Genomic DNA, 15,108 nt, shown 5'->3' on the forward strand with positions numbered 1-15,108 from the left:
GTGGCAGGAATACTGCGTGTGCCCCGGCGCTTTGTCAGCAGATGGAAAGCATCCTGCCATAGCCCAGCTCCCCGCAGCCTCCGCAGTCCCTGATGTGCACAGCCTGCAAGCTGTGGGAGGAGGGCTGCTGCCCGAGCGACCCTTTTCCCTGCCTTTCCCCAAAACCCAGCATTTGTGTGACTCAGCAGCTCCTATACATGTCCATATGGATATAGTAAGCAAACATCCTGTGCCTTTGCATATGGACACATCACATAGAGCCAGCACAGGGCTCTGTCACCATGTCCCACACAGAAGGTCCTTGTAGGTCCACATCTATATGACCCCTATATGCACCCACATGTCTTTTATGCTAATACATTTATTTTTGCAGGTGGATGTATGCTTGCAGCTTCCTGGTGTGCCAGTGGGCAACGCGCTGGCGGCTGCAGCACCGAAAACGGGGTGGTTTTGCCTGCAGAAAGCCAAAACTGGAGCTGTGCAGCATGGCAGGGAAAGCCCAAATAAACCGGAGTGGCCTCTCCTCATAGAAAGAGCAAAAAGGCAAATGCAACCACAAGCCTTGCCGGCAGCACAGAAAACAGAGTGTGACATTCACGGAGGATTTGCATAGCGCTCCGTTCGTGCACCACCTGTTTGTGTGTCTGGGGCTCTCGTCGCTTCCATTTATAGAGAGATGGAAAATAGATTTTGCCTACATTTTCATTTCTTTTGTTATCAGAAAGGCGTTGAGGAAGTAAGTAGGTGACATTCTTGCAAAATAAATGCTTACAGAAGATGGGCCTGACTTAGTTCCCTTGGGAAATGACTTAGACACGAAATGATTTCACCTACATACAGGTGTGTGGAAGCTAGCCATTGACGGAGAACCTTGAGAGTGCTGGGGTGGCTTTTCTGACCCCAAAAATACATTTGGTTCATCTTTTACCCTTTATAGCTGAGAGAATCAGGAAGGTGGTGGTGCTTCTCTTTCCATGCTAGGGGGAGTTGTGAGAAGGAGCTCAAGTGGGCTGCAGAGGCAAAAAGGACACCAGGGGAGCCTCACCCGGCTGCTGACACCCACAGGGCAGACACATAGGGTTGGGAGAGCCACCTCCAACAAGCGATGGCCTCCATAACCAGGACTCAGCCCTCAGGGCGAGCAGGCAGGCCGGAGAGCAAGGCCCGTGGTGCTGGTGGAGCCCCTGAGAGCATCTCCTCCTCTGCACCGAGTGACGGTGCCGGCAGCGGGAGCATTGCCACAGTACTGGCTCCAGGCCTCGGGGAGCTGCCCCTTCTCTCCGGGGGTGCTGGTGGAAGAGCTGGCCCCGTGGAGGGGTGGTGGGCCACCACCGAGGGTGGGTGGCTGCTGCTGAGGTACGGAGAGAGGAGTGTGGTGCAAAGCAGGCAGGCTGCTCTCTTTGGCACGCAGCTCTGCAAACCCTCTGCTCATGTAGCCACGACTCCGTCCCTCCCGAAGGAGTCATAAAATGCAGCTTTACCCGTCCCGCGTGTGGTAATCAGACGGGCTTAAGAGCTTAAGCGCTCTTATGGCAGCAGTGCCTACAAAAGGTTGCGCCGGGCTCTTTGCCCGCCTCGGTTTGCTTCTCTCATCAGGCTGCTGCTTGGCATGGGCGTGCAGGGGCACATCGTTAGTGACGGAGGCAGCAAATTGAGCTTGTTAATTAGGGAGGGAGGTGAGAAAGACACGTCCCTCAGGGCTGCTCACAGCCACCAGCAGCTCCTGCAAGAGCCCGGGGCTGTGTCGCTTGCCCGCATCCTGCTGAGTCTCTGGGTACTTTCCACAAAGTGAAAAGATGGCAGTGAAGGCGTTTCATCCTTTTAGGCTGCTTTAATAAGCCAAGCTAAACAAACCCACCCCCCTCAATATACCTGGTGCTCATTGACTCAAGACACAGCTCCGGGAGAAGGCCCAGGCTGAGGTGTGGATGGGAGCATTACATCAGTGCTGGGAGCATTACACACGCGTGTATTGACCAAGGAAGACCAGACAGGGGCCACCTTGCTGTCCTCCTGCCCTCAGTCACCAACAAATGCAAAGGAACGGGTGCCCTGTGCCTTTGTGTGGGCAGCTGGGTGCAGGAGGATGCTGAAAACCTGCATGCGTGTGGGAGATGTTTGTGGCTGCATAATCCTTCAGGGGTGAGGCTGAGAGGCTCCTACTCTTAATGACAGGAGCTAAGGACAGCACGGTTACAATGGAAGCATAAAATACCCCTTACAGTCATGCAGTCAGCTTTCAAGCTTCAGTTTATAGAAAAAAAAAAAACTCTGAAGAATTAACTGGAAGTTGTTACCGTTCCTTGGGCATGCTGAGCGCTCACAATAAATCTTTTTCCTGAAGGAAAAAGCAAGGTTAAATCAAACTACGAAGCCCACTGAGCATTAGATTTACAGCAATCTGAAAGGGTTATGGGTTCATTTCTTAAACATCTGAATTATAGCTGCTTCTGGGTATCGATACATGAAGCAGGCTGCCCCCCTCCGTTCTGCAGGGAGCTAGGGAATGAGCAGCAGCGGCGAGATGGCGCTGGTTATCGTCTTGATGTGCATTTCGAAGTCACTTCCAAAGAAGTAGATGAGATAGTAGTTGAGTATCCCAGCCACGGACATGAGGAACAGGAACAAAATGATGCGTTTCCCAAACAGGTAGCCAGGGGTGCTGGGGAGACGGGAAGGGAGGGAAGCAACTGGTTATCACGGGCCACCTACCTCAAGGAGGCCTCAGCCTCCAGCCGCTGTGGCTGAGGCCGGCTGGTGCAGCCCAGGGGTTGTGACAGAGGGGGAGAATTCCTGCTCTGGCTTGCACTTCTGCCACCTGCAAGCTCTTAGATTTCAGTGAAAACTCCTAAGAGGCCATTCAGAGGGACCTGGTCCATCTTCACAGCCATCAACGGCTGTGGACCAGTTTTATTTTTCATGTGCTTAATTAGCTTTATTAGGATGAGAGGAAGACATTGTGCAAATACTAGCTGGGAGAGCTGGAGCTGCTCAGCCTGGAGAAGAGGAGGCTCAGGGGGATCCCATCCATGTCCCTAAACCCTTGAAGGGAAGGTGCAGAGAGGCCGGAGCCAGGCTCTGCTCAGTGACCCCCAGAGAGGCTGTGGGGTCTCCTCCTTGGGGAGCTCCAAAAGCCGCCTGGACGTGGGCCTGGGCAGCCTGCTCTGGGTGTCCCTGCTTGGGCAGGGGGGGCACCAGGGGCCTCCAGGGGCCCTGCCAGCCTCAGCCACCCTGTGGCTCTGTGATTCTGAGGAGGAGCTGCTGAAGCAGCCTGGGTTTTGTGAAGGGCTCTGCACAGTCTTACCTCTGCGTTCTCTCCCCCAGGTAGCCCACGAAGTACTTCTGCCTCACGAACAAGTACATCAGGCCAGCAAAAGCAGCAGGAGCTGCATAAAGCACAGAAGAACACATTACCAACACCAGCTTGGGTCCCTCCGCGTGTACCGTCCACACTCCCCCTTCCCTGAGGACTTTCTGAGTGTGATTCTGCCCTCAGCCATGCAAAAGGTGTACCTGGTCCCATCAGAAACCCAGGAATGAATGTAACAGCTTTCCCCACACCTCTTCCCCTGGCCATGAAGCTCCTCTCTTCCAGAAAGAACAGCCCCCTCCAGGGCAGCTCTGGTGATTTAATCAAATGAGCAAGTGCCGGGTCCAAGAGCAAGTGCCGGGTCCTGCACCTGGGACGGGGAAACCCTGGCTGCACGTACAGACTGGGCGATGAGACACTGGAGAGCAGCCTAGAAGAGAGGGATCTGGGGGTCGTGGTAGACAGCAAGTTGAATATGAGCCAGCAGTGTGCCCTGGCAGCCAGGAGGGCCAATCGTGTCCTGGGGTGCATCAAGCACGGCATCGCTAGTAGGTCAAGGGAGGTGATTGTCCCGCTCTACTCTGCGCTGGTGCGGCCTCACCTCGAGTACTGTGTGCAGTTCTGGGCACCACAGTATAAAAAGGACATGAAACTGTTGGAAAGTGTCCAGAGGAGGGCTACGAAGATGGTGAAAGGCCTGGAGGGGAAGACGTATGAGGAACGGCTGAGGTCACTGGGCCTGTTCAGCCTGGAGAAGAGGAGGCTGAGGGGAGACCTCATCACAGTCTACAACTTCCTCGGAAGGGGGTGTCAAGAGGCAGGAGACCTTTTCGCCATTAACACTAGTGACAGGACCCGCGGGAACGGGGTTAAGCTGAGGCAGGGGAAATTTAGGCTGGACGTCAGGAGGGGGTTCTTCACAGAGAGGGTGGTTGCACACTGGAACAGGCTCCCCAGGGAAGTGGTCACTGCACCGAGCCTGTCTGAATTTAAGAAGAGATTGGACTGTGCACTTAGTCACATGGTCTGAACTTTTGGGTAGACCTGTGCGGTGTCAAGAGTTGGACTTGATGATCCTTAAGGGTCCCTTCCAACTCAGGATATTCTATGATTCTATGATTCTATGATTCTAAATGAGCCCATTTCCAGCTCTGAAGGTGAATAGGGTGGCATGCCCAGCAGCCAGCACCAAACCCTCCACCCTGAGCAGAGAGTAACGACCCTCTGGGAATAGTCTGAAGCACCAAAATGCTCTCTATCCCTTGCTGAAAGTCATGCCAGGGGGAAGGGGGAATAAAAACAAGTGTTACCTTGGCTGCAGAGGAGCCCGGCGCACCAAAGCACGGCGAGGAACGTAGGGTAGGCGTGCCCACAGTTTTGGCTAGGAAGGAATTTGTGAGCGAGAAAAATCAGAACACAGGGAAAACAGAAAGAAAATCATTTTGGTTCACCCACGAGTGATGGTGAGGTGGATTTGGGCAGTGTGAGCTCCACGGTGGCCACACACAGGCACGGGGATGCTGCAGGCGGCTCCTCGCGTGCCGGTGCCTCAGCACCATCACCGCCTCACCCACCGATTTGCTTACCTGCCACCTCCTCCTGCAGAGAATGGACACCTTTGTTCTGCCTGCTCGGGGAAACAAACCGCCCCGCAAAAGTGCCTGGCAGCTGGGAAATGCGTTTGCCTCCTCTAGCATGCGTAACAGACAATGTGTGCTTTGTCAGCTCGGAAATCCTTGTGCTTAAGTCATATTAATCAAGTTAAGGGCACTGAGAGCCGAGTGAAAACAACAAGAGGAGCGCTGCAGGGCAGAAAGGAGCTCTGACAAAGTTAATGTGTCTCCTTGCATGTGCACAGGAGTTATTTCCAACTCCCTCCGTCAGCTGGGAACGCTCTTCCAGAGGGAGGCATTCTCCTCTTGCAGAGGTCACACAGCTGTGAAGGGCAGCGTTTTGATGTCCCGTGCCTTTTCAAGCGCCATGCCACCACTTCACGGGTAATAAAAAATACTTTATGTTCTTTTCTCCTCTGCTTTGGAATTAATTTTCCCCCCTGCTCCCTCTGAAGGGATGTCAAAGACAAGATGCACTGAGTGCGGCAGGGAAGTGGAGAGAGGAGAGGAGCAGGGCTTTGTTAGGAGCTCTGCCACCCCCCTGCTCCTCGAGTCACCATCTCTTCCCTTTTGAGCTTTTGGGGACACCGATGTGCTTGTGGCACCCGTCCAGCATTAGGTGCTTCCTGGGGGTTCCCAAATGACAGGACACCCTACACGCCAGGGCTGCAAGTCCTACATTCACCAGCAAACACAACCAAAAGCTGTGGGTCTGAGCGCTGCTGCAAGGCACGCAGCAATTTGCAGAGCAAAGCCTTAACCTGAGGGCATTGGGAACCCACCTTTGGACCCCAAAAGGGTTTGGATTAAGCCCTAAGGAAGAGGGAGATGAGCTTGCTACTCACTTGGCAGTGTAGACGCGGTCAAAGGCAGAGGACCCCGGCCGCTGGATCCCTTTGCCGTTGCAGTGTTTACTCTCATGCTCCACTTTGCTGGCAAAAAAAGCTGTTAAGAAAAAAAAAAAAAGAAAGAAAAAAACACCACAAAGCACACAAGCTGTTTGATCTGAGATGTCATTTGGAGATAGTTCTGCAGCTGGTCCCTGTGGGCTCGGTTCTGCTGTCGTGAGCATCCCCTTGTGTGCCTGGACAGCAGGAGATGCGCGGCGGTGCAGGATGTGGCCGGCACACTCACTTCACCATGGTGAAACACCACCTTCTGTGCAAGGGTTTCATGTGCTGTCACCTCAGGGGTCCCCAAGCTCTCACTATGAGTAGCAGCCCTGAGCCCTGTTCAATTCCTTTACCTGCAGAGGTACAATTCAGGCATTTGTGCCCCCAGGGGGAAAAACTTCCCAGGCAGAGCCACCAAACTCCATCCTCACTCTTTAAGGGAGCAGGGAGAAAAGAGATTCCCTTCCCTTTCAGTGGCACCTGTTTGCCAAAACAAGGCCATCCTACAGGACCTATTCGTTTCCCTGATGGGCTCGTTGAAAACCTTGTCTGGGTGACAGATCTCTGCGCATCCATGCCGCGTTTCCCACTTTTAAGCAACGGTGTGGTGTCAGGATGTTAGCTGCTGCAACAACGCGGCGCCTCGAGATAACGTCTGGTGCGCTTGACAAACCTGCTTTATCTTCTGACACGAAAACAGAGACCATCCATCACGGGTCTAAACACAGCAGGCAGAGCTGTGGCAGGCTACAAGCTGCAAGCTTTGTGTTATCACGCGCCCCATCTCAGTGCACCCAAGGCGCCCCGTGGTGTAGAATATTAGCCGAAGATGTGTATAAAAGAGAAGGCAGCAGAAAAAAAATGAATAAATAAATATCGCAACAATAGGAGGATGATTTGATAATTCATAGGATTTCTTCCCTGGAATCTAACGAGCTACTTCTTTTTCTCCCCTCACGGATGCTGGAGGTGTGTCTTTTGTACTGATGCTGCCTTCAGTAAAAGCTTCTGAGATATTTGCTTTCCAATATTGAGTGATTCCTTGAGTATGCACAGCCTTCCTCCAGAAAAAAAAAAAAACAGGGCTTTAAGCCAGCATTCACTAAAAGCCACCAGCACGGTGTCCTGGAGGATCTGGCCCTGGAGAGCCCAGAGCTGACCCCATCAAGCAGCACAGCCACCTGGTGTCCCCCTCCACCTGCTGACCCAATCTTTGGGTTATTAACCTTCTTATGGGGTCTAGGAGGACCTGGTCAAAGACAAATGACATTTTTTTGTTGTCCAGTGTAGAGCTCCTGTGACGGGAAGCCACTCCCAGCCTCCAGCACCAGGGCTGCACAGGCCTGGGGGTCCTGGGTCTGCTGGGCTGTGGAAATCCAGGCATCTCTCCTGGAAGCTCTCAACATCTCTGACATGATGTGTGTGCAGGTTCCACCCAGAGGAAGCCCTTGCCACAGCTTTGGGCTGGCAGCACCAAACCCAGAACACCGAACAGCAACATCGTGCTCCTGTTAGGCTGGGGAAATGGGAGACTCTGCGGTGTGAAGCAGCTCGTAGCACTGTAGTTGTATTTCCTGCTCTTCTCTGGCTGCCAAGGTGAGAAGGTGGTTTCTCACAGCCCAAGCCCAGTGAGGAGAGCAGGAAGGTGTGAGGAGAGAGGAGGCCGAAAGGTTTAATTTGGCTCCTCTGCACGATGCAGGGCTGCAAAAACTGGCGAGCGTACAAGGCTGCCCCTTCCTTCCACTTCACGTCGCTTCCTCTGCCCCAATGTGCTGGGCAGCGAGCACTGCTCTGCCCTCAGAGCTGCTGGATTGCAACATTGCAGTGATGCAAGAACAAAACCAAAGCTACATGGGTGACTCAGAGACCTCCGGCCACCCGAGTCATTCTGCAGGATGTGGAGGCTCCTGACATGAGCAAGGTGATGGCAAAAAATGAGGGTGGGGAGCAGCACCACAGCCTGCACCTGGATTTAGAGCAGCAGCGTTCACCAGATTGGCTTTTCTTTCTGCTGTGCTGAACGGGAACCACAGCAAGAGTTTAGCACAACTGCAAGCCCTTGACAAGCATTTCTGCTGCCCTAATTACTGTATATATAACATACAGCGTCCACATCAGTCAGGTCTTTCTAGTCAGAAAGCTTGGGAGGAGGAAATGAAGTGAATGCGAGGTCTTAACCATAGCTCAGGGCTGCGTGCCACCTGTCCAGCAGTGAGGTCAGTAGTCTCACAGAGGGATCTCCATGAAACCAAAGTGTGTGTCACTCTGCAAGGCAAAGGCCTCAGGTTCAGAGTGTATTGGGTTTAGGTGGCAAGGGTTTGGTAGCAGGGGGGAGTGAAGAACAGCCCAGGAGCTACCCTGTTGTCAGATCAGAGCCAGCTCCACCCAGCTCCTAAAGGGACCCAAGAACAACGCTTGTTGGGCCTCTGTTAGAGCAGATTGAAGAAAGGGATAAAAAACACTGCACAACAGCAGCTGGGAGAGCGAGGAATGAGCAGCAGCCCTGCAGCCCCCAGGTGAGTACAGCAGGAGGGCAGGAGGTGCTCCAGGCAGGCAGCAGCAGTTCCCCTGCAGCCCCTAGAGAGGCCCCTGGTGGAGCAGGCTGTCCCCCTGCAGCCCATGGGTCCCACATGGAGCAGATCTCCACGCTGCAGCCCCCCCATGGGTGCAGGAGCCCCCGGTGGAGCAGGTGGATGTGGCCTGGAGGAGGCTGCGGCCCATGGAGAGCCCCCGCAGGAGCAGGCCCTGGGCCAGAGCTGCAGCCCGTGGAGAGGAGCCCACGCAGGAGCAGGGGGCTGGAGACAACGTGTTATGGGCTGAGCACAGCCCGCTAGTCCGCTATCTACAGGCACTAAATTACATTGCTCTCCCTTAGGCTGAGTCTGTTTTGCCCATGACGGGAGCTGGTGAGCAATCTCCCTGCCCTTACCCACCCCCCGAGCTGTTTCATTGCATTTTCTCCCCCTTCCCCTTGGAGGAGGGGAGCGAGAGAGCGGCTGGGTGGGTGTTAAGATAAGGCAAAGCCACCACGGAGAGGGAGAGGGCAGAGCAGCATTTAAGGTCAGGCATCAGGTCAGACACATCTGGAACCTCTTTCTATTTGTGGCGTGTGCTGTGACACCCCTATTGTGCCACCCCTGACATTGCACACTGGGCATTTACCAGAAAAGAGGATTGGGTCGAATGATGCAGCATGCAGTGCCTACGTCAAAACTTCACCAGTCCTTGCTCTTTTTCCACCCGGTGGCAGCCAGGCTCACGCTGAGCTCCCACCACTTCCCCTCCCTGCAGCACAGCCCATTTCCTAGGTCCGATTGTGAAGTTTGCCCGCAGTGAAAATCTCCTGTTTGCACCAAGAAGCTCGGCAGAAGGTTTCTAGCATTTGCATCAGATCCCCACCATGCTTCTGGTTTGCACTGAACTCAGACAATCTCAGTGCACCCAGGGCAAAACCCACTCCCTTATCTGGCTGCTCGGCAGCATTTTCTGCTCAAATGATTAAGTATTTGTACAGAATGATCAGGCTAAAAAGACATTTGAAGAGCAGAGAAGCTTGCAGTTTGATTTAAAAAGCCGTGAAGAATAGTTATGAGTATAAAGGGTCTGAATAAGAACTAAAAAAGGAAACTTCCCCATTCTAGGAAACGCACAGTCTTCTAGGGAGGGACTGCAGATAGTTGAAATTAGCTGAGCTGCAGCACCAGGACAGCTGGGTGCCCCCAAAATCATCCAAGCAGGCTTCTCAGAGGGGTCGGTGCAGTTTTGCTGCCTTCACCCAGCTCCGTGCGAAGCTCTGAGCCCTGCAGCCCACCAGGCTCCTGCCAAAGAGCAGCACTGGGGCTTTCTCCAGAGAAAGAGATCCCAGTCATCAAAACGAAGCTCATGTTGTCACCGGCAGCCCCAGCGTGGCATCCCTTTCGTTAGCTGACATGCACATGAGCAACACACAGAGCAGGGCTATTGAAATGATGATACACAAGACGATCCCTGAAAAGGGAAGAAGACCATCCCTAAAGCCAAAGCGGTGCCTGCGCCTGCACGCACTTACAGCACGAGGTTATTTGCCCAGGGACCAGCTCAGCACACATCACACTGTTTTTTTTTTTTTTCTCAGCCCTCCCACCAATGCTGATTTCTGGCTCACCGTTCTGGACGACGCTGATCAGGGTGACGATGGCGAGCAGGACCACGCTTCCCAGGGTCTCCTGGTCCATTTTGCGTGCCGGCTGTCGGGGTGGACGCTGCAGCCGTGGTGGCAGCTCAGCCCTGCGAGCACAGAAGGAGGAAGTGATGGTCTCTCTTATCTTGACTCGTGAAACACTTCCTATGGCCTCACAGGAGAGCGGTAGCACCCCGCACTCGGATGCCTGCCAGCACAGCACAGCCACAGCCCACAAGCTCCGTCATCACACCCTTTTTCATCCTCATCCCTCGCTGTTTTACAGATGAAGTGCGGAGAAACAAGTCTGCAAGTGCCTGACCACTGCCCAGCTGGGAGAAGAAAGGATGACGACCAGTCATGGGCCCCCCTGGTCACAGCCCCACCAGTGATGAGACCCTCAGGGCACAAGCAGGAGCTCCCTGTGTTGGAACAGGTAGGTTGAGCAAGGAGAACACAAATCCTGTGGGTGCAAAATGTATGTCATTACCAAGGATGGATCCTGCATCCTTCCAACTGGGAGATGGTGACAGCTGCCAGCATTCAGCTTTACTGGCTCAGCCTTTGCAGGTGCACCCCAGTTTCTCCAGGCTGAGCCTATTATGGCTGAATAAAGTCGTTGCAGCATGTTTTCTGCCCCAGCTCTGATCCCATGGAAGATGGGATCCCATGTGGCAGGTACGTACAGGCTGTGGGAGTGGAAGCTGTGGAAAGGCTCCTGTGAAGCTGAAAATGTCTTCTGAGAGGTGAGGCACTGGAAGAGGCTGCCCAGAGAAGCTGTGGATGCCCCATCCCTGGAGGTGCTCAAGGCCAGGCTGGATGGGGCTTTGGGCAACCTGGTGTGGTGGGAGCTGTCCCTGCCCATGGCAGGGGGGTGGAACTGGGTGGGCTTTAGGGTCCCTTCCAACCCAAACCTTTCTGTGATGTCAGACGGCTGGAAAGCATCCTCATACAAAGCACACGTCACTTGCTGGCCGGAACAATTCCGCTCCCTTTTGCCCACATTTGCATGGGGAAAAGCCCTGTTGAAAACATTAACTTTCACCCCACCACGTGCTACCCCGGAGGCCTGAGAGCTGCCCTCAGACAGCTGCTCACATCTCCCTGCGACTTGGCCGGGTGCAGGACTCCAGCGGGTGCTCGTTGCAAAATCCGCCTTCCTTGGGGACAAATTTACCTACAGCTGTGTTTTTACCCAGCCTCTCCGTCATGCAAATTGTTATCACCTAGGTTCATAGATAAGGAGAGCTATCAGGGAGCTTGGGGACAAGCAAACACACAGAAACACGCCGCCAGCTCACAGTTTCTAACACTGCCTGTGAGCTGGGACCTAATGTGAGCTTAGAGGAGGAGGCTGCACTTCTGGGAGACCTTCACCACCGTCCTCACACTACTGTACGAGTGGCGAGTTCATGAACAGTAATTAGATATAGATTTGGGCTGTGATTTTTTTTTTTTTTTCCCCAGATTTATCAATTCTTGGTAAATTTGTTGCAGGAAGAAAAAAGGAAGAACAAAAAGAGAAGCACAGTTGCGCTTTGAGAATGCTTTTATGTGGTCTGAAGTTCTTATTCTCCCCACAAAGCTGCCTTTTCTTACTCGAGCATCAAAATTTTGTTGTCTACCACGCACGGGATCGTAGCTGGTGTTTAAGGATGGCTCTTAATGTTGAGTTTGGAGTTGCCATAATGCAAAAAAGAAACATAAATATAGTGGGAGCCAGTGGGTTTTCAACCTATCCCACCCAAACTTATGCCACGTGTGCTGGCCAGGTGGTGAGGGCTGGGCTGCCGCTGATGCCTTCGCTGAGGTCTGACAGAGCAGAGACCCCGGGCAGGGTTATCTTTCATACCTGCCGGCATTGCAGTGGCTGCAGGATGGAAGGGGGCTCTGGTGATTTTTGTGCAATTTGGGGAAATGGCCTTGGAGGGGGGGGAAGGCGCCTGTGTCTGCTGCAAGCCCCAGCCCCAGCCTGTGCTGTGCAGGCAGGGCACTGCTGCGTTTCCCCCGCTGCTGCTGGATCCCAGCCCTTCTGCTTGCTGTATCGCTGCTTGAAATCCCCATCTCCCTGCCTGAGGAAGATAAACTTGACACGGCGAGCTAGGAAGCCCGTGAAAATGTGCAAAGCTAGCAAGTTTTTTTTCCAGTTGCACTGCACAGCTTCCTGCACGCTAATCTCTCTCTCTGAAAATCTCCAGCAGCCAGCCAAAATAATCCTTTCATGGAAATGCTCTCACGGGGAACAGGAAAGGGCTGCGAACACAGACCCATAAATCTTGTGGGGGGCTCGCCTCGTCTCGCCTCCCTCGCTCCCTGCTCAGCTCCTGGCTGCAAGGGCGCTGCTGAAAGTGTCGAGTAAAACCTGGGGAGATCCTAAATGCAAATACCAGAGGGCATGGGGTGCTTGGCTGCTTGCTGGTGGCTTTTTTAGAGGGAAGGGAAGGGAAGGGAAGGGAAGGGAAGGGAAGGGAAGGGAAGGGAAGGGAAGGGAAGGGAAGGGAAGGGAAGGGAAGGGAAGGGAAGGGAAGGGAAGGGAAGGGAAGGGAAGGGAAGGGAAGGGAAGGGAAGGGAAGGGAAGGGAAGGGAAGGGAAGGTTCAGAAGCGCCGCGGTGGGGGTGGCTCCCAGCGCGTCTCTGTGGCGCAATCGGTTAGCGCGTTCGGCTGTTAACCGAAAGGTTGGTGGTTCGAGCCCACCCAGGGACGGGGCGCTCCCTTTTGGGTCACAGCGATATTTTTCCTCTCTGCGGCCGCTCCCGGCGGCCCAGCCCCGCTTTTATGCCGGGGGGAGCCCCCGCAAGGCCCCGTTAACCTGCAGGGGGCTCCCCCGGGGGCTGGGGGCGGCCCCGGTCACCACAGCGCCTCACGGGCTGCCGCCAAGGCGGGCTCCGGGAGCAAGGCCCCCAGCGGCAGTTTCCGTAGTGTAGTGGTTATCACGTTCGCCTAACACGCGAAAGGTCCCCGGTTCGAAACCGGGCGGAAACACCATGTTTTTTCCTTGTCTTTAACTTTCATTTTCCCCCATCCTTCCACAGAAGTGCCGCCGAGCAGGGCTGGGTGCTTCCTCTGGAAAAACAAAACAAAACAAAACGGTTTTCCCCTCTCTGCCTCAAAGGATAGCGTATCGGAGGAGAAACGTGCCTGGCCTCTTTAGTGAACAAGGAACAAGGAGGGTGTAAGGCAGCAGTGCTCAGAAAATACCACCGCTCACCTTTCCTCACATTCAAAATACAGATATAGAGAAACAAAGCAGACAACCCCAAAGGCAGAGATGCAGTGTGAAACACTTCTCAAAGGCTCAAATTCAATTTTCCCCCAGAAATCTCCCTCCTGTAAGCCAAAGGGGCTGGGTGCCCAGCCCGTGGATGGAGCCACAGCCGCCACCAGGGCCAAAAGTTTCTGTCACGGTGCCAGGCCCCTGAGATCGTGGCTCTAAAGAGGGACGGGGACATTCCTCCTCGCCAGGTACTTCTCTGGCAGGAGGCCTTGCCAACCCATACAGCTCACAGGTTATTTTAACATTACCTCCTTGCCCCGTTTCTACACTGGGACAGGATTACGAGGCCAAGTCCCATACTGGGCATTCCAGAAGCCCCTTAGATAGCCATTTACATAAAGAGGAATGTAAACCCATGTCAGGGAAAAACATCTCCTAAGGCTTTCTTCAGCCTCTCCAGAAGATGGAAGCTGGAGGCCTCCAGACCTGCAGGCCCCACCAGGTGAGTTTTCCAGCCCATGTTCAAACAAAGCCTCCATAGCCTCAGACTGCAAATTGTGTCCATCAGATCTGCCAAACGGAGGCACTGGGTTTGCCTCTCTGGCCTTCAGAACCGAAGTCCTGCTTCTTTGCACCCCTTCCCCACCACCTTCAGGTGCCCCCAGGCCTTGCAGCTTCAGCATCTCCCCAAAACAACTGCTCCACGCTTGTGCCCAGCGATGCCGAGCTCAGCACACCGCCAACTTCTCCAGCCCTATAATCCCGTTAACCTCGGCCTGCCTTTCTCTGCTGTTTTACATCTATACTTAGACCGTAAGCTCTTCTGCTCCGAGATGGGATCTGTGTGGGCTCTAAAGCAGAGCAGACACTCAGCTGTGCACAACGGATGAAGGTGCTCAGGAGGTAACATGCTTTTGGTTTTAAATGCTATTGGAGGCCCTTTCTTTTTCCTATACTCTGTAATAAAAGTATTTGAATATATTGTGATGCAATAAGATCTGAATCAGGCTTACCTTCGCTGTAGAGCTGACTCTGAACTCAGAACCTGTAAGTAGGTTAAGTGCGCCACGATCATGCCTTTCCCAAATCAGAAGACACAACATAACGAGTAGGTGATGTAAGAGGTGAAGAAACGTGTAAATGATAATCCCTTCAAGTGCACAAAGCCGTCAGACTTTTAGAAATTTACCCTTAACATTGATAAATCTCCAAAACAGTGTTAATCGTATTTGTTATATGCCCACCTGGCAGACTTATAATCAACAGAAAACTTTTTATTTGATGGCAAATGAAAAGCTGATCATCCACCCTGCATTTTAGAAATAGCCTGAAACAAAAATTTCAGTAGCCATTTAATTCCAAACTCTTCCTTTGGCCCAGGAATTTTCATTCAATCAAGAGCTGAATGTGATTCTCACCTGCACAGGATCAGCAGCAGTAAAGCTTAGGGAAACCTCTGTGTGAAAAACTCCCCAGAAAAATCGTATTACCCCCCCAAGTCATGCAGAGGCACCATTTTTATATACTAAGTCAAACTCTGGTTTGGGTCAACAATTCATTATTTTTTAATAAGGGAATAGACAAACATTTCAGCAGCAGTACACTGGCATTTCACATTCAGAACCCGTGGATTTATTTTTTATTGTAATGTATCAGTTACAACATCTAAAACGCAGAGGAGCTCCCATTCTTTTACAAATAATGCTATTTCAAGAATGAAAACATTCATTGTCTTAAATGTCTGGAATCACAACCGAAATAGCTTGTTGAGGTGCATTCAGTGTAACTGGCAGTTTTACAATCACTTTTTGAAACTGGTTCACGCTATCAAGGAGCATTTCTATCTGTAGCCAAACTCTGCATTGACAGTGATATTCAAAGAGGTCTATTTGGAGAGTAAGATGGAAGACTTGAATTTG

General features: G+C 52.9%; 1 protein-coding gene and 2 non-coding genes across 3 annotated transcripts; 2 read left to right on the forward strand and 1 right to left on the reverse strand.

Moving 5' to 3' along the window:
• Positions 1–1,929: 1,929 nt before the first annotated feature.
• Positions 1,930–10,052, reverse strand: ALOX5AP (arachidonate 5-lipoxygenase activating protein). The gene is made up of 5 exons (XM_032204782.1): positions 9,961–10,052; positions 5,769–5,868; positions 4,621–4,691; positions 3,305–3,386; positions 1,930–2,662 (listed from the first exon to the last, which is right to left on the reverse strand). Exons 1-5 carry the CDS (start codon positions 10,028–10,030, stop codon positions 2,500–2,502), a joined length of 486 nt encoding a protein of 161 aa, XP_032060673.1. The 5' UTR covers positions 10,031–10,052; the 3' UTR covers positions 1,930–2,499.
• Positions 10,053–12,604: 2,552 nt separating this feature from the next.
• Positions 12,605–12,678, forward strand: TRNAN-GUU. Its single transcript has one exon. It is a non-coding gene; the product is annotated as a tRNA-Asn (tRNA).
• A 206-nt stretch (positions 12,679–12,884) lies between these two features.
• On the forward strand, positions 12,885–12,957 carry TRNAV-AAC. Its single transcript has one exon. It is a non-coding gene; the product is annotated as a tRNA-Val (tRNA).
• The last annotated feature ends 2,151 nt before the right edge of the window (positions 12,958–15,108 follow it).

Source organism: Aythya fuligula, chromosome 1, assembly GCF_009819795.1.
Source record: "Aythya fuligula isolate bAytFul2 chromosome 1, bAytFul2.pri, whole genome shotgun sequence".
Classification (NCBI taxonomy): domain Eukaryota; kingdom Metazoa; phylum Chordata; class Aves; order Anseriformes; family Anatidae; genus Aythya; species Aythya fuligula.